The 17,810-nt window shown below is 38.8% G+C and overlaps 1 protein-coding gene across 1 annotated transcript; it reads left to right on the top strand.

The window, feature by feature from the left end:
* Positions 1 to 2,596: 2,596 nt before the first annotated feature.
* Positions 2,597 to 6,206, top strand: LOC107484772 (protein trichome birefringence-like 11). Its single transcript, XM_052260581.1, has 8 exons — positions 2,597 to 2,714; positions 3,283 to 3,379; positions 3,499 to 3,601; positions 3,698 to 3,767; positions 4,189 to 4,229; positions 4,615 to 4,700; positions 5,530 to 5,688; positions 5,773 to 6,206. Exons 1-8 carry the CDS (start codon positions 2,597 to 2,599, stop codon positions 6,113 to 6,115), a joined length of 1,017 nt encoding a protein of 338 aa, XP_052116541.1. The 3' UTR covers positions 6,116 to 6,206.
* Positions 6,207 to 17,810: the final 11,604 nt, after the last annotated feature.

Genomic DNA, 17,810 nt, shown 5'->3' on the forward strand with positions numbered 1-17,810 from the left:
ACATTTCTATTAAAAGACACATGCATAAAAAAAACACTTCCTAAAGATATTTTCATTAGAAGACACGTGCATAGGAAAATATATCTGACGTATTAGAAAGATACATCCAGAGACGAATTATGTGGTAGTAGAGCAGCAGCATGCGACGGATATGAAGGACACGGGTTCGTGCTCCTGGCGACAACAATGGCTTTTCCGCCGACGCGATGAATGCTGAAGGAGGCGGAGCTTCGACCGATCCACCGGAGAAGACGAATCCGCGGTAGCATCTTTGATTAGGGTCCGAAGCAAGACAGTAGCAAGTGCCATCACGGTTGACGTGGATGGCTTCCTCGCGTGCGACGGCAGCGTCTTCTCCGTCGGAGCACTGGATGGTGCTGATTGAGGTTAGTTGTGGGAGAGAAGCCAAATAGAGGAAGAGATGCAGAAATCGCCGCCATGCAGAGGAAGCTCACCAACAGTATATGTTTCGAGGGTTACCTGAAACTGTAGGTCGATCTCGGATGAGATCTTCTGTGTTGGTCGGAGCCGACGTGTCCGGCAGGTGTACGGCGGCCGGAGCTGGTGTGTCCGACTTGTTGGACTTGGTGGTGGTGCTGATCCTTCGTCCCCGGAGGGTGGAGGGTACCTGCAAGGGACTCCGATGCTTAAGTTAGCAAGGGTATTAAGCAGGTATTGAGTAGAATCCGAGTATGAGTTATACCTGGGTGCTTCAGTGTATTTATAAGGGTGTAGAGTGACCTTCTTAGATAAGATAAGTTAGTTATCTTATCTTATCTTATCTTTATCTTTGAATGAGGTCATCTTATCTTCTGGGGAACTGCCCTTATCTTTCTAGGCTTTAGCTGCCTTTAGATTGGGCTGTGTCCCTTTATTTGGGCCTTCTTGGGCCTCTATAGCAATTTTGGCCGAGCTCTTTGTGAAGAGGTCGGGCATTGGCCGAGCTCTTTATGAAGAGGTCGGATAGTCTGACCTGAAGAGGTCGGTCGGCTTGTCGCTAAACATCCCGGGTCGGACAGCTTGACCCAGTGTATGAACAGTGCCCCTGCTTGAGTTCGATCTTTCCGTGAGATTGTGCTTTTCAGAGCTTCGATCTCTTTGGAAGTCGTGCTCAAGCATTTGTCTGGCTTGTTTCTTCATTGTTTTGCAATCTTTTGTAGATTTTCTAGAGGTTTGGTACTTCACAGTCCGTCCTCTTTTGAGTGGTAGTGTGGGTTTTCTACCCTTGCCTTCTGGATCACGCCTTGCTTTTGTGTTGATAACCCTCTGCTTTGGCGAAGTTATCCTTGTGGCTTGATATCTGGGCTTTTAGTGACTTGTCCAATTAATTTTTAGAACCCTTTTTAGTCTCGGATAACGTACGTAGCCCTGTTTGAGATTGTGCCTTCCTTGAGTGGGGTTGTATCCCTTTTGGCTAAGCACATTTGAGCCTTAAGTTGTTTCCTAACTTTTTAGCTTGTTCTCTTTTGAGATCGTACTTGCGCCTCTTTTTAGCTGACGTCGACCTGTACAACTTTGCCCCTGCTTGAGTTCGAATCTTTCCGTGAGATCGTGCTTTCAGATTTTCGATCTCTTTGAGGAAGTCGTGCTCAAGCATCCTGACTTTGGTCGATCTTGAGTAGTTTCTCCTTGTGCGAGTTTGGTGTTGCCCCTTTTTAGTTTGTTGAGAGGTCTTTTCAGCCTTCTTCCGACTTGTTTGTCTTCACTGCTCGGGCTTTTTAGTCATAATCCGACAACTTTTTATAGTTTGTTTGGATGACTTTTTAGCGCCGTCTTTGAGGCCGTGCTTTTCGCTTTTTAAGTAGTGTCTTTTTTCAAGACTTCGTACTTTTCGGCGAAGCACTTCTGGCCACTACAAGAAAAATACCCATTCAGCCACACTTTTTTTAAGCTACATTTGAAAAGCATAGCCTATTCATAGAATAGGCTACGCTTTTCTCCGTGTTGCCTTTTTATAAGAGAAAAGGATACACAAATGCGGCATCATTTAAAAAGCGTAGCCTTAAGTATTATAGAAATCACTTATAAAACGTAGCCATAGGTTGATATCTATAGGTTCACTTTTCATATCAAAGGAGACGCTTTTAAAGGGTAGCCTATTTGTTAAGTTTTAGGTGCACTTTAAAAGCGTAGCCTAATGTATCTAGGCCAAATGCACCCAAACACTTAGTAATTTTTCTTTTCGTTATCACCAAATCACACTCACCTTCGAATACCCTCACTTTCGCCTTCTGATCAGAAAAAAGTTTCGCCCCTCACCTTCGCAAATCACCTTCGAATTAATTGTTGAAAACCCTTCCCTAACACACCCACACACTCACACTCATTCTCACCATCACTCACCACTGCCACCATGCCCCCTTTCACACACACACACCCAGATCCGAGAGAAAGAGTGAACCAGAGGGAGGAGAGGAGGGAGACGGAGATGAGAGAGCGCGATCGAGAGAATAGAGAGTGAGAGGGGGTCACCGCCGCAATGTCGCTGTGAATAGAGAGTGAGAGGGGGTCACCGCCGCAACGTCGCTGCAGCCGCCGCCATTGCCGTCGCAGAGCAGGGAGCCCAGAGGGGAGAGAGAGATGATTTGCAGACGAGATGGAGAGAGAGGACGAAGATGCGACGCAAGAGAGGAGGCTGTTCCGTCGTGCACAATCGTCGCTCCTGGGGTCGATTGAAGCCGCCGCCGCAGCTAGGGCTTGCCGTGCTCCTGTCCGTACTCCTAACCTCTGTCTCTCTCTCTCCCTCTTCAACTTTCATTTCATTCTCATTTCAATTTTAATTTCGATGTCTCTGTAGGCAACAATATATTTTAGAAGTTGTATTGGACTGGAAGAGAGGGAAGGGGAGTGTTTGAACTTTCAATTTCATTAATTTTTGCTGAATTTTTGTGCCTGTGGGTGAATATATTCGCTGGAACATTGTAAGTCCAATTATTAAATATTTTAATTACTATGTATGCTAGCTGCATATTCACCATGTTACTCATGTTATATTTCAGTTTTCTATTTATGTTTTTTTTTTGTCATAAATTGGATAGCCTATAATTTTGAGTATTATAATATCACAACACACACCTATACTACACACACAGTTATACACAAAATATTAAGAGTTCTCATCCACTATTGACCCTAATCAAGTCTCAAACCTGAGTACGCAACACATATCATAGGGGAGTGGTGTGAGCTTATGAATGAATCTGGTTTGCCATGTTACCAGGTTTAGTTATTAAGTAATTGAGCTGAGCTGTAAGTTTGACAAATGAAATGGTTTCCTGCCAGCGCCAAAAGGGCTGTTTTCGCCGGAGCCAGAACATTATCGAGGACCAAAGCTAAAAGTTGCCATCATTGGAGCTGGCTTTCTGGCATGTCAACTACAGTGGAACTCTTGGATCAAGGACACGAGTTTTAGCTCCTTTAATCTTTAATATCACACTTCCTCCATTTCATATTTTATAAGTCATTTTGATACTTTGATTTATGAATATATGTGAAAAGTCAAAGCGACTTATCAGTATGGAACGAAGAAAATGTTATTTTGAAATTGGATGTTATGGTGTACATGATAAACTTGATTTTTGAAGCAAAGGGGAGTGATTTGGTCAGTTTCTTAACACAATTATGGTGTTAAATTTATTAGGATATTCTAGCTAATGCATTTTATCTAGTATGTTTACTTCTAATTGCTCTCGATTAGGTGGATATATATGAGTCGAGGACTTTTATTGGTGGGAAAGTTGGTTCTATTGTTGATAAGAAAAGAAAGTGTATTGCAGCTCTGTTACACTTAAATAATTAACGGCATCTTTGCTTAACTACTATTTCTTACAAATAAAAGTTGGTAAATTGACTTGATTATCCCGTCTTTGAAATTCTCCAACCCCTCTGTTTATTTATGGTCTGAGAAGTTAAAAAATATTAAATATATAACCCTAGGAAACTTTGCCTAAGCAAAATTGATCAATTTTTCATGCCCATTGTGTTTAGGATTTGAAAAGCCATGCTTTATAGATGAATCCTTTGTTTTGCTTTTTTATCATATTATACTTCTCCTTAAATCTTAATGAAATTATTCTTTTATAAAAAAGATAAAAAAATGTCTATTGTATTTAACTTATAATATATTTTATTAATCCATCATATTTTTTCAAAAACTCTGCTGATCTGAGCTTATTTTCTAATGTGCAGTCCCAGAAAAATACACAGGTGTTGCAGAAGCTGATTTTCTGGTATTTCTTATTAGAAAAAATACCATTTTTTTTCATTTTCAAGTTTTCCCTTGTTGACTTTAGTAATATTAGTCTTGTAAATTTATTAGAAATTTTAAAATTTTAAATTTACAAACTGTAGATAAAGGTTGAAGACTTCTTTAGGTACTTTTTCTCAGATGATGTTGTAAACTTCCATGAGTCTTTCCATAAAAGATGTGGTGATAAAGGTAGCCTGCATGAAACAACTATGAAACCTCTGCATTTAAAAAATCATCTTTAATTTTGTATGCTTTGCTGGTTGTGAGTATGGTTTAAAGAGAAAAATTTAAGATGACTAATACCTGTCAATACACCTTAATGTTTTGTCGAGGATGATTTTTTAATTTCCCCCCTCCCCTTTCAGACTTCAAGTGTAGTTCGTGGCGTCCTCAAGAGAAATTTGGGTATGCTCGTGAACTATCTTTCAACATCCAATAAGACTTTATCTTGGTATGTTTCTGTCAGCTTTATTTCTCTTTTCTATCTGAGGTTCAACTAAAATTTTGAATGAAGCCAAAGTGAATGCCTAATATGGGGGCTTATTTACAGAGAAATATATGAACATATTGATGAGTTACAAAATTCCATTTCATGGAAAAAATGATTGAGTAGTGCATGCTTTAAGTAGTTAAGTTTGAAGTTATTAATTCAAATTAAGTAAATATAAGATAGAAAAAATTGTTAAATCTAAGATCCTGAGCATATGTCCTTTGATGAAGCAATAATAAGATCTTTGATGCGTCCCTATGATTTTTAAAAACTTAGTAAACTGTTCCTATGGAGACCTGCTAGTGGACATAATTGTGTTTCCTTTTCAGGAGCAAAATTTGGTGGCTCACCCAGCACCACCAGCGTCTGCTGTGTTTGCCTGCTGTTTCACAAATTCCTTTTCTTCGATTCTGCCTGCTGCTATTCTGTCCTGTGCTATCCGGTTCTGCCCTAATTTCCACCTTCTTCTAGGTTGTTTTTTTTTTCCTGCCCTATTTTGTTGTTTTGCCGTTATCTCTTGAATGATTTAATTGCTGTTGCTGCTGCTGGGTCCCAAATCTGTTTGATTATATCAATTTAATTCTTGCTAAATGATGATTGTGCTGAATTTGTGGTTAAATGGTTGCATGGCAGTTACAATTTTTTTGTCTGTAATTTTTACAGTTATTTTGGTTTAGTTGTTTGAGCTGGTAGCAGTGTTGTGCTAACTTTTAAGAATCATTTAATACATGGATTAATTCTGGAATCTCGATAAACAAACCTATAAACAAACCTTTTCATATTTGCTTAGGGGCTGTTATTTCCAACAAGGTATGGAAGTTAAGATGGAAATGAAGGTGGAAGATGCATATAGGAAGTCAATGGAGACAGTGTTGAATTGGATACAAGATACTGTAAATCTTAACAAGAGTCAAGTTTTCTTTCGTACATATACACCCGTGCACTTCAGGTTTGTAATTTGTTGCAACAATTGTTATGATTTGTATTTTGCCTTCCAAGTTTTACATATATTTATCCAATAATGTATGAACAGAAGTGGAGATTGGAGAAGCGGTGGAAGTTGTCATTTGGAAACACTGCCAGAGCTTAACATGTCATTAGTGCCTAATGATAACTGGTCACAATTCAAAATAGGCAATTCATTGCTATCATCACACAAAAACAGCACTGAACTTGTCAAGTTGAAAATATTGAATATAACAGAGATGACAGCTCAGAGAAAAGATGGACACTCATCAATTTACTATCTTGGTCCGAATGGCGGCACGGCGGCACTCCATCGGCAAGATTGCAGCCACTGGTGTCTGCCTGGTGTACCTGATACATGGAATGAGCTGCTTTATGCAATGTTCATGAAACATGAAGGCTTCTCATAGCAAGGAACTTCAAAGAGTCGTGGAATTCTTTTTTATTTGTCTTGGGCAGCAAGGACTCACAAATTGTTCTCAACAGTCTCAAAAAGACGCTAACACGTAGAATAGAATTATGTATTTATTTAAAGAAATTATTTAGTATAATTATGTATTTATTTTTATTTTATAATATTCAATTCATTCAAATAAAAATACAAAATTATTATACATGTAATATATAATCATATTACTAAATATTAGGTTTTAGAAAAAAAATTATTAGAATATATATATATAGAAAATAAAAAAAACAATGAGGGACCTAAGGCTACACTTATATACAGTAGCTATAGTATACAAAAAAAAAGAGGGATCTAAGGCTACGCTTATAAAAAGTAGCTATGGTATACAATGTGGCTATGTAATCATATTAACTATTATGTTGTATTAATAATTATTAGATATATATAGAAAAAAAATGAGACCTAAGGCTACACTTATATACAGTAGCTATAGTATACAAAAAAAAAGGGATCTAAGGCTACGCTTATAAAAAGTAGCTATGGTATACAATGTGGCTACGCTTTATAAGTGATGCAGTAGCATTGAAAAGCGTAGCTTATTCTGGAAAAATGAAAGTTAAAAAGCGTAGCCTTTGGTCCTGGACAGCATCACTTGAAAAGCGTAGCCTATTCCCAAACACCAAAAGCGTAGCCCTTGGTGCAGAAAAGCGTAGCCTTTGAGAATAGGCAACGGCCGAATAGGAATCACCCCAAAAAGCATAGCCGTAGCCCAAAAAGCGTAGCCGTAGCCTAAGGCATCATTTTTTTCACTTTTGGCTACACTTTTCAAGTGTACCTGAATGGGTGTTTTTCTTGTAGTGGGCTTTGGTCTTTTGACCTTTCCTTGGCCGTTTGCGAGATGTCTTTGTCCCCTTTGTGGATCCTTGTAGAGTGTCGGTACTTTGTTGTCCGACCTCTTTTGATCACTTCTGGTTTTGTCTACTTTCTGCTTGGTCGAGGTGGTCCTTGGGGCTAACTTGTCCGACGACTTTTTAGTGTTCTCATAGACCACTTTTTAGTCACTTTAAACAATTTTTGATAGCCTTGTCGTGGAGCTGTGGCTTTTTGGCCGAAGCTATGTCCGTTTAGCGCACATTTTTTGTTAGTCCGACTTCTTCTTGTCGGTCCAAGCTGTAGCTTTTGTTGGTCCGACTTCTTCTCGTCGGTCCAATCTGTCGCTTTAATTGGCTCGGGTTGACTTCTTCATGTCGGGCCCTTCTAAGTTATTTTTGTAATCCTCTTTCTTGAACCTTTGTCAGGTCTCTTTCAGGGATTACTTTTATAACTCTTTGGTAGTAGGAGTCCGACTTCGTTATGTCGGTCTCTTCTAAGTTATTTTTGTAATCCTCTTTCTTGGATCTTTGTCAGACCTCTTTAAGGGATTACTTTTATAACTTTTCATTTTGGGCCATCTCTGTCATGTCGGGCCCTTCTAAGTTAAAGTAATCCTCTTTAATAGGGTTGGCCAGACCTCTTTCCAGGGTTTACTTATAACTTGGGTTGACTTGGTCCGACTTCTTAACGTCGGCCAGTCTTTAAGTTACTATTTAGCAATCCATAAGACCTCGTCAGGTTCTTTTTTGGATCACTTTCGATAACTTCTTACATTATTCTGTGTTCATCTTTGCCGATTTGTAGAAGGTGGTTGCTATCTTTAGATCGTCTTTTAGGTGAATCATGTTTTCACCTTTATCGGACGATTGTCTTTATCATGATCGTGCAGTGAAATTATTTTTCACTTTCTGCCGATCTGTTGCTTTATAATCGGGCGATGAACTCTGCTTTCACTTTTTTGCCGACCTTGTCGAAATCGGGCGATGAATTCTGGTTTCATCTTTGCCAACTTTTATCGTGATCGGGCGGTGAATTTGGTTTTCACCCTGCCGACCTTGTCGTGATCCGGCAGTGAAATTTGCGTTTCAGATTAATGCGTCTTGGTATAGCAGTGAATTTTGTTTTCACTTTGTCGACCGATGAATTCGGTTTTCATCGTGGTTGGGCGGCAAAGTTGGTTTTTACCTTGCCGACTTGTCGCTTTTGTAATCGGACGATGAATTTGGTTTTCATCTTTGCCGACTTTGTCATGATCGGGCGGTGAATTTGGTGTTCACCTTGCCGACCTGCCGTAGTCGGGCGTCTTGGTAGGAAACTTTTTAGGGAATCTGCAATCTTTTAAACAATAAAATGAAGATAAGAGTGTGTACATGTTAGTACTTACCTTTCTAGGTCGAGCAATCTTTTTGGATCTCGGCCTGGCACCCTTTTTAGATTGCAGGCATGCCATGACCTTGGTAGCTCTTGCCCCTTGAGGTTGGATACTCTGTCGTAGCCTTTCCCCAGTACCTCTGAACACTTGGTATGGTTCTTTCCAATTGGCTGCTAGTTTCCCTTTCCCTGACCGACCTATTCTAATGTCATTTCGGAATAGGATGAGATAGTTGTTGGTGAAACTTCACTGGATTACTTTCTGATGATATCTTGAGGCCATTTGACAATTTAACACTTCCTTCCTAATCCGAGTAGGTCAAGTTCTTCCCTTTGGATTTGGGAGTTGACCTCTTTATTGTAGTGGACTTTTTTTTTTTTTTTTTTTTCGCCTTTGAGAAGAATGTGTGCTTTGCTTAGGGTTTGGTTGCTGTTCCTATTTCTTTTCATCGTTGCTTGACTCCTTTTGTACAAAAGTTCTAGCTTTTGTTTTGGCCTTTTGTTTGAGAGGTGTTTAGACTGTTCGGGTATAGATTGTCGACTTCTTTTTTCTGTGTTCCTGCCCTATTGTTGCCTCCAAAGAGTGCCCCTGGACTTTCGTGTGAGTCCTGGGGTTTCCCTTTTACTACCATGTCTGTCACTTGATGTTTTGCTGTTATTGTCCGAGTTGTTTCCTGGTTTGCTTGAGGTGCTTGGTAGTAATCCCATAGTCGACCTATGTCTTTGAGATGTCTACTAAGATCCCGGACAGCATGTCTGATTAGCTGGATTTCATAGTTTTAATGCGTGTTACTGTGGCTGACCCTGAGTACATTCCTTATACCGCCTTTGAGATCGACTTGTTGTGGTCTTGTAATGTAGCCTAGATGAAGCTTTTGTTATTGCCCCTTGGTTGGCTAGTTTTGAAAATGCATCAGCTCGGGCATTCTGCTCCCGAGGTATGTGTCGGACTTCATATTCCCCGAATTGTCCGAGCTGTTGGTGCTACCTGGTTATGAAAGTACATTAGCTCGGGCATTCTATGTATCGGACTTCATTTTCTCTGATTTGTCCGAGCCGTTTTCTGTTTTTGTCCAGGGTCCCCTGGATTGTCTGAGATGTTCTCTGGTTTTGTCCAGGGTCCCCCGAATTATCCGAGCTGTCCTCTATAGGATTCTTCCAGCTAAGTTTGTTTTCTGTAGGATGCCTTTTATGGGCTGGTTGGTCCGAACTCTGATAGTGTGAGCTTGAAAGTATGGGTGGAGTTTGTTGAGAGGTGAGTACGAGGGAGTAGGCGAACTTTTTCTATCTTTTGATAGTTTAGTTCGGCGCCTTGTAGAGCTTTGCTGATGAAGTAAATGGGTTGTTGCCCACTTTCGTCTTCTCTGACTAGTGCTGAGGCTATTGCCCGACTTCCCACTGTGAGGTATAATATGAGTTCTTCACTTTCCCAAGGTCTGGTGAGAATGGGTGGTTGTCCCAGGAATTTTTGAAATCTCGGAAGGCTTGTTCGCATTCCGTTGTCCTTTCCAAACCTCTCTTCCTTCCTTAAGATACCTCTTTGAGGTGTCTTTTGCAAGATGATTTAGAGATCCTTCCTCCTGCGAATCCTCCATTTATCATATGAACATGTCTCTCAGGGGTGTGAGACGGAAGTTCAGCTCGTCCGACTTCTTCGGTGTGAGGTGGACGTTTAACTCGTCCGACCTCTTCCTTCAAGTTGTCCGACTTCTTTTGTGTGAGGTAGACGTTCAACTTTGTTCGGCCTCTTTGATGTGAGGTGGACCTTTGTCCGACCTCTTCGGTCTGAGGTGGGCCTTCAACTCGTCCGACCTCTTTGGTGTGAGGTGGACCTTCAACTTGTCCGACCTCTTTGTTGTGAGGTGGACTTTTAACTCGTCCGACTTCTTTGTTGTGAGGTGGACGTTTAACTCGTCCGACCTCTTCCTTCAACTTGTCCGACCTCTTTGGTGTGAGGGGGACCTTTGTCCGACCTCTTTAGTGTGAGGTGGACCTTTGTCCAACCTCTTTGGTGTGAGGTGGACTTTTGCCCGACCTCTTTGGTCTGAGGTGGACCTTTGTCCGACCTCTTTGGTGTGAGGTGGACCTTTGTCCAACCTCTTTGGTGTGAGGTGGACCTTTGCCCGACCTCTTTGGTCTGAGGTGGACCTTTAATTCGTCCGACCTCTTTGGTCTGAGGTGGACCTTCAACTCGCCTAACCTCTTTGGTGTGAGGTGGACCTTCAACACATCCGACCTCTTTGTTGTGAGGTGGATCTTCAACTCGTCCGACCTTTTTGGTGTGAGGTGGTCCTTCAACTCGTCCGACCTCTTTGGTGTGAGGTGGACCTTCAACTCGTCCAACCTCTTTGGTGTGAGGTGGACCGTCAACTCGTCCGACCTCTTTTGTGTTTGATTGGGCGAGGTAGTGAGATCTTTTCAGTGTTGTATATCTCTTGGTAGACATTCACAGGAGATAGGTTTCTCAGTGGGTTGGTCTTCTTTCTTCCTGGACTCTTTATCCTTGTCCCGTAGTGGGTTAGGAGAATCCGATTTTTGAGCTGTCTCCCAATCGGGAGTTCTCCTCCATATTCATATATTTTTCTGCCCTTTCTTGAACCTTGTTTAGAGATGTTGAGTACTTTTTTGATATAGATTGGCTAAAAGGTCCTTCTCGCAAGCCATTGATGAGGCCCATGATAGCTGCTTCTGTTGGCAGACTTTGTATGTCCGGGCACGCTTTGTTGAATCTTTCCTTATAGCTGTGAAGGATTTTCCCGATCTCCCTGCTTGATTCCTAATACACTGGGGGCGTGCTTGGCTTTGTCCTTCTGATGGAAAATAACGGATTGCATCTGAGGCCTCCGTGAGATACCTCCTGCTTCTGAAATTGCTAAGATGATGGTTGGGATCTATAGTGCCATCGTATAAAGTCATATCCGGAAGTTTGAAGTCCTTAGGGATGTTGGTCTTCATGATCTTCCTAGTGAATGGATCCTGATCTTTGCGAGAGTTGTCCTCAGGGGTGGACCGAGTAGCTTTGGCTTTGAGATCGGCTTTGAGTTTTAGAAGTTTATCTTCTAATTCCTGGCGTCGCCTTACCACTCTTTGTAGATCCTTTCCAACTTCTTGTTGATGCTGGGTTTCTTTCTCAAGTTGCCTTAAACGATCTTGAAGCGCTTCTATCACTCCCGAATTTGATGAGTTCTTGTCCCCGTTAGATTCCGGGGTATCTTTCAGTGTTGTGTCCGCGTTTTTGTGCTGTGCTCTATCCTCTAGATCTGAGTCGTGGTTGTTGTCATGGTCGTCCGCCATGGTGATGGGATGACTTCCAGGTTCCCCGGCAATGGCGCCAATGTTCCGAGGGTTACCTGAAACTGTAGGTCGATCTCGGATGAGATCTTCTGTGTTGGTCAGAGCCGACGTGTCCGGCAGGTGTACGGCGGCCGGAGCTGGTGTGTCCGACTTGTTGGACTTGGTGGTGGTGCTGATCCTTCGTCCCCGGAGGGTGGGGGGTACCTGCAAGGGACTCCGATGCTTAAGTTAGCAAGGGTATTAAGCAGGTATTGAGTAGAATCCGAGTATGAGTTATACCTGGGTGCTCCAGTGTATTTATAAGGGTGTAGAGTGACCTTCTTAGATAAGATAAGTTAGTTATCTTATTTTATCTTATCTTTCTCTTTGAATGAGGTCATCTTATCTTCTGGGGAACTGCCCTTATCTTTCTAGGCTTTAACCGCCTTTAGATTGGGCTGTGTCCCTTTATTTGGGCCTTCTTGGGCCTCTGTAGCAATTTTGGCCGAGCTCTTTGTTAAGAGGTCGGGCATTGGCCGAGCTCTTTGAGAAGAAGTCGGATAGTCTGACCTGAAGAGGTCGGTCGGCTTGTCGCTAAACATCCCGGGTCGGACAGCTTGACCCAGTGTATGAATAGTATAGAACTGGAGAAGTGAAACGATATGGTCAAAACTGGACATTAGGTTAAACGGTGATTTTTTGAATTGATCAGGGCAATTAAGGTAAAAGTTGGGTAATTGAATAGATGATTGTTTGGTAATTTGGGCTTTTGGGTCCAGTCTAATAAGAGTTGACAAAAATTAATTGGACTATAATTAATTATCTAACAGAATTCTTATCATAATTGACATACATAAATTAATAAAATTTATGTATTAAACATACTTTAATATTTATACTAGCCAAATACTAACTACAATTACTAAAAATTGTTTGTTCTCAAAATTTTTTATTTATTTATTTTTTTTTTATGTACAGGGCGTATTATTTTTGTGTAGGCGAACTCATTCATCTAGTACTTTGACATAGGTTACTAATCGAGACTTAGATAACGAGTCCGAAATCAAACACTATAATTTTCTTCATTCCTTGTTCCATTGGACTTAAATCGAGTGCCTTTAACTTTGTAATTCTTTCTAATTAACTTTGATAATTTACTAAAATATTTCAATAGCTAAGAATCTTATATTTTTCCAATAAATCCTTTTGTGTGATTTAGACAAAAAGAGTCAGATAACCACACTTTAGATGAACATATGAGAAATTAATAGAGACATTGACCCTACAACCAATAAGAATTCAGTTGTGTGTGTCTTGGGCTGTACTTATGCATATAATTAGGCCAAAAGTGGAATATCTTATTATCCATAACATTGCCATTTGACACATTTGTTTCTGCAATGACGATGATGAAATAAACTTTGATGTAATTAACAAAGGCAAATTGTGTGCTTATGAGTGTCCTTTGCTTTGCTCCAAGAGTTTTTCTCATTTGTTAATACAAAAGTTGATGATGTGGATGTGGTTTACTTTAGGATATATATATATATAATCACAATAATAGATAATGATTCAGTTTCTACTACTATAAAAGGATCAGCATTCAGGGAAGCTAGTTGGAAATTAGAAAATAAAATAAAATAAAATAGAAAGGAAAAGAGACCTAAAAAGCTATGGTTTAGCAGCTCATCCTCAGAATGATTAATGTGGATATATACTTAGAAGTTAAGGCTTCACATTGTTTCTTCATTTTTACTGGAAATTAATTAATTTGATTAATATGGATAATGATTAATGCATTATTCATCAAACATCAAGGAAAGAGTATTACTTTTGATTTCAGAAACGTGTTAAAAATTAATTATCATATGAATTAATAAAATAATTAAAAATTTATTGATTATATTTTAGGTAAATTAAACTAACTATATAAAATTATCTTTTTTATTTTTGTTTGTAGTTACCGCATGTCTCTTTCTACACATCAATACTATTCCTTTTTTTAAAGAAAAATAGGATTACCAGTTGAGAAAATTAATTAACATTGTGTTATTTTAAAATTTGAGATATTCGGCTGAAAGTTGAGACAATGGATCAAGGTAGAAAGGAAGAGATCATCCACGGATGTGCCCATTTTAAAGACTTGGTTCGACCGTCAAAAGATTTAAGAAACAATCAACGATAGTTTTTGGATGCAAATAAAAAAAAAAAAAAAAAAAAAAAAAAAAAAAAAAAAAAAAAAAAAAAAAAAAAAAAAAAAAAAAAAAAAAAAAAAAAAAAAAAAAAAAAAAAAAAAAACCATGACTATAGCTAGTAAAAAGGGTGATAGTCACTGTTTTTAACTTTAGGTCACGTTTTTTAAATTGTAATCTATTTTGATGTGATCATAAATCTATGGTCACATTTTTTTTATTTAAAGTCACGGTTTTTTTGTCACGGTTATAATAATATTTTCTTTTTGACACTTTAGGTCATGTTTTTTTTACTGTGACCATAAGTTACTCTATGGTCACGCGTAAAAACTGTGATCATAGCCTAATATATGGTCACGGTTATGGTCATGGTTTTAGTGTGATCATAGATAATCTATTTTAAAACTGTGACCATAGCTTACTCTATGGTCGCTCTAGTTTTAAACCGTGACTATAGCCTAATCTATCGTCATGATTTTAGCGTGACCGTAGCTTATCTATGGTCATGCAACTTTAAAACCATTACCATAACTTATTCTATGATCACATTTTTATAAAACCGTGACCATAGCTTATTCTATAGTCATGCTATTTTAAAATTGTGACCATAGCTTACTCTATGGTCACCTTTTTGTAAAACCATGACTATAGCCTAATTTATAGTCACGGTTTTAGCGTGACCATAACTTATCTATGGTCACGCTATTTTAAAACTTAACCATAGCTTACTCTATGGTCATCATTTTGTAAAATCGTGACCATAGCCTAATCTATGGTCACGCTATCTTAAAACTGTGACCATGGCTTACTCTATTTTGTAAGATTTATTTTTTTAAAACATAATCATATCCAAAAATTATGATAATTACAAAAATTTATCTAAAAAAATAAATTTAAGTAATATAAATCATAAAATTTACATCATAAAATAGATATGTTTTTAGTCCAATCGACACAAATTAAAATATATTATATCATATCCACTGCATTATAAAATTTACATTATGAGTGAATGCAGTTGCTGAACTGATGGCCAATTATAGTAAAAATAGAACAAATAAAACTAATCAAAATACAACAATCAAATTTCATAAATAATATCAATGAATCCCTATTTTGCTAATCCAGACAAATAATCCATCTTTTCCTTTAACATCATAATATATCAAAGAACTTTTTTCATGCATGACACCATGCGGAGAGCGAACAATTTTCCTTGCACAAGTTAAAGGCATAATATCAATTAATAGTCAAAGAGAAACAAGATGCTAATTTTTGTTGTAATGAGGACCCTTATACTAACTAATGTCATGTACATTGCTCTGAAAATTTTAAAAATTCACATTGTATTGTAGCTAAGTGTACCTCAAGAGTTATCAAAGCAACATTAGGAGGCAGGCAAGCTAAGCGAGAGGCATGATTTTGGCTTCCAAGAGGTACGATTAAAGTTCTATTTAAATACTGTATAACGTAATATGAAATTCTAGGCTAGATGTCCTTAGGATTAAGTTTGAATTGTGTATTTGGTTGAAATTTGATATGTGTAGATGATGTGTTGTGGTAATTGATGATTTGGATGAGGATTGTGTGATTATGCATAGTTAATGTGTTGTGGAGTTTGATGATTTGGATGGTGAATAATGTATTTATGAATTATGTATTAAATTGATGAATATTGGGCCGAAACCTGTGAATTTGGGCCGAAGACCAGAAAAAGGTAAGAATGGTGTGGTGATTGAATTGTGTGATGATGCATGAGTTTGAAAGAAAAATTTGGTATTGAATGTGTGAAAATTGGAATGATTGATAAGATCATGAAAATTGAGGATTTGAGGTGTGAAGTTGATAAATTTGACTTAAAATGTATAGATGAAGTAGGTTTGAATTTGGTTGAGTGTGAATATGTGAATTGATTTGGTTTGGGGTCATTTTGTTGATGTTAAAAACTGTTTTGGCTTGTGAACTTTTGGGAAAGTTGGCAAATGCTGTTTTTTTATTAAAACTGATTTTCGGCCAACTTCGACGGGCTGTAACTCGGTTCTCGGAGTTTGGAATTTTACAAAACTAGAGTTTTCTGAAAATGCATTTATTGATCTTTCCAACAGATTAAAAATGGTTGAAAAAAAAATTTTGTGAAAAAAAAAATATGAAGGTTTGAAATTTGGGCTGAAAATTGGTTTCTGAAGCACATCAGCTTTTTTCCATGTTTGATATGCCATGCATACGTGAGCATTATCATGTGTACGCGAGTCTGCCAACACCCATCTGTATGTGAACATGGGATGCAGGTGGACGAAATTGTGATTCGTACTTGTACTCTTTATTGTTGTATGGAATAATTATAATGGCTCTTTGCTATGTGTGGACACAACTCCGTTTAACTAACCAGCAAGTGTACTGGGTCGTCCAAGTAATAAACCTTACGTGAGTAAGGGTCGATTCCACAGAGATTGTTGGTATGAAGCAAGCTATGGTCATCTTGTAAATCTCAGTCAGGCGGATAGTAATTGATTATGGATCCGAAAATTAATAAATAATAAACATAAAATAAAGATAAAGTTACTCATGTAATCAAATGATGGGGATTTCAGATAGGCGTATGGAGATGTTGTGCTCCTCCTGAATCTTTGCTTTCCTACTGCTTTTATCCAATTTTATCACTATCCTTCTTACTCCTTTCCATGGAAAGCTGTATGTAGGGCATCACCATTGTCAATGGCTACATCCCATCCTCTCAATGAAAAAGGTCCAAATGCTCTATCACAGCACGGCTAATCATCTGTCGGTTCTCAATCAGGTTGGAGTAGAATCCATTGATTCTTTTGCGTCTGTCACTAACGCCCAGACTTCAGGAGTTTGAAGCTCGTCACAGTCATTCAATTCCGGAATCCTACTCGAAATACCACAGACAAGGTTAGACCTTCCGGATTCCCATGAATACCGCCATCAATTCTAGCTTATACCACGAAGATTCTGATTAAGGATTCCAAGAGATATGCGCCCGGTCTAGGGTAGAACGGAAGTGGTTGTCAATCACGCGCGTTCATAAGTGAGAATGATGATGAGTGTCACGGATCATCACATTCATCAAGTTGAAGTGCAATGAATATCTTAGAATAGGAATAATTCGAATTGGATAGAAAATAATAGTAATTGTATTGAAACTTGAGGTACAGCAGAGCTCCACACCCTTAATCTATGGTGTGTAGAAACTCCACCGTTGAAAATACATAAGTGAAAGGCTCAGGCATGGCCGGATGGCCAGCCCCCCAAAACGTGATCAATATTCTCCTCAGATGAAAAATAAAATAAAACTGAGACCAAAGATGTCTAATACAATAGTAAATTATCCTTTTTATACTAGACTAGCTACTAGGGTTTACATGAGTAAGTAATTGATGCATAAATCCACTTCCGGGGCCCACTTGGTGTGTGTTTAGGCTGAGCTTGATCTATCCATGAGCTGAGGCTTCTTTTGGAGTTGAACACCAAGTTGTAACGTGTTTTGGGCGTTCAACTCCAGGTCGTGACGTGTTTCTGGCGTTTTACTCCAGACAACAACATGGAACTGGCGTTGAGCGCCAGTTTACGTCATCAATTCCCAAATAAATTAAGGACTATTATATATTTCTGGAAAGCTCTCGATGTCTAATTTCCAACGCCGTTGAGAGCGCGCCATTTGAAGTTCTGTAGCTCCAGAAAATCCATTTTGAGTGCAGGGAGGTCAGATTCCAACAGCATCAGTAGTCCTTTGTCAGCCTCCTATCAGAGTTTTGCTCAAGTACCTCAATTTCAGCCAGAAATTACCTGAAATCACAGAAAAATACACAAACTCATAGTAAAGTCCAGAAATGTGAATTTAGCATAAAAACTAATGAAAACATCCCTAAAAGTAGCTTGAACTTACTAAAAACTACCTAAAAACAATGCCAAAAAGCGTATAAATTATCCGCTCATCACAACACCAAACTTAAATTGTTGCTTGTC

The sequence above is a fragment of the Arachis duranensis genome, chromosome 4 (assembly GCF_000817695.3).
Source record: "Arachis duranensis cultivar V14167 chromosome 4, aradu.V14167.gnm2.J7QH, whole genome shotgun sequence".
Classification (NCBI taxonomy): Eukaryota; Viridiplantae; Streptophyta; class Magnoliopsida; order Fabales; family Fabaceae; genus Arachis; species Arachis duranensis.

Bases quoted from the DNA above. Each gene is read 5' to 3' on its own strand.
- LOC107484772 (XM_052260581.1), top strand. From the start codon at position 2,597: ATGGAGAGAGAGGACGAAGATGCGACGCAAGAGAGGAGGCTGTTCCGT. The intron at 2,715-3,282 runs GTACTCCTAACC...GTTTCCTGCCAG, and splicing joins GGCTTGCCGTGCTCCTGTCC to CGCCAAAAGGGCTGTTTTCG. The intron at 3,602-3,697 runs GTCAGTTTCTTA...GCTCTCGATTAG, and splicing joins AAGCAAAGGGGAGTGATTTG to GTGGATATATATGAGTCGAG.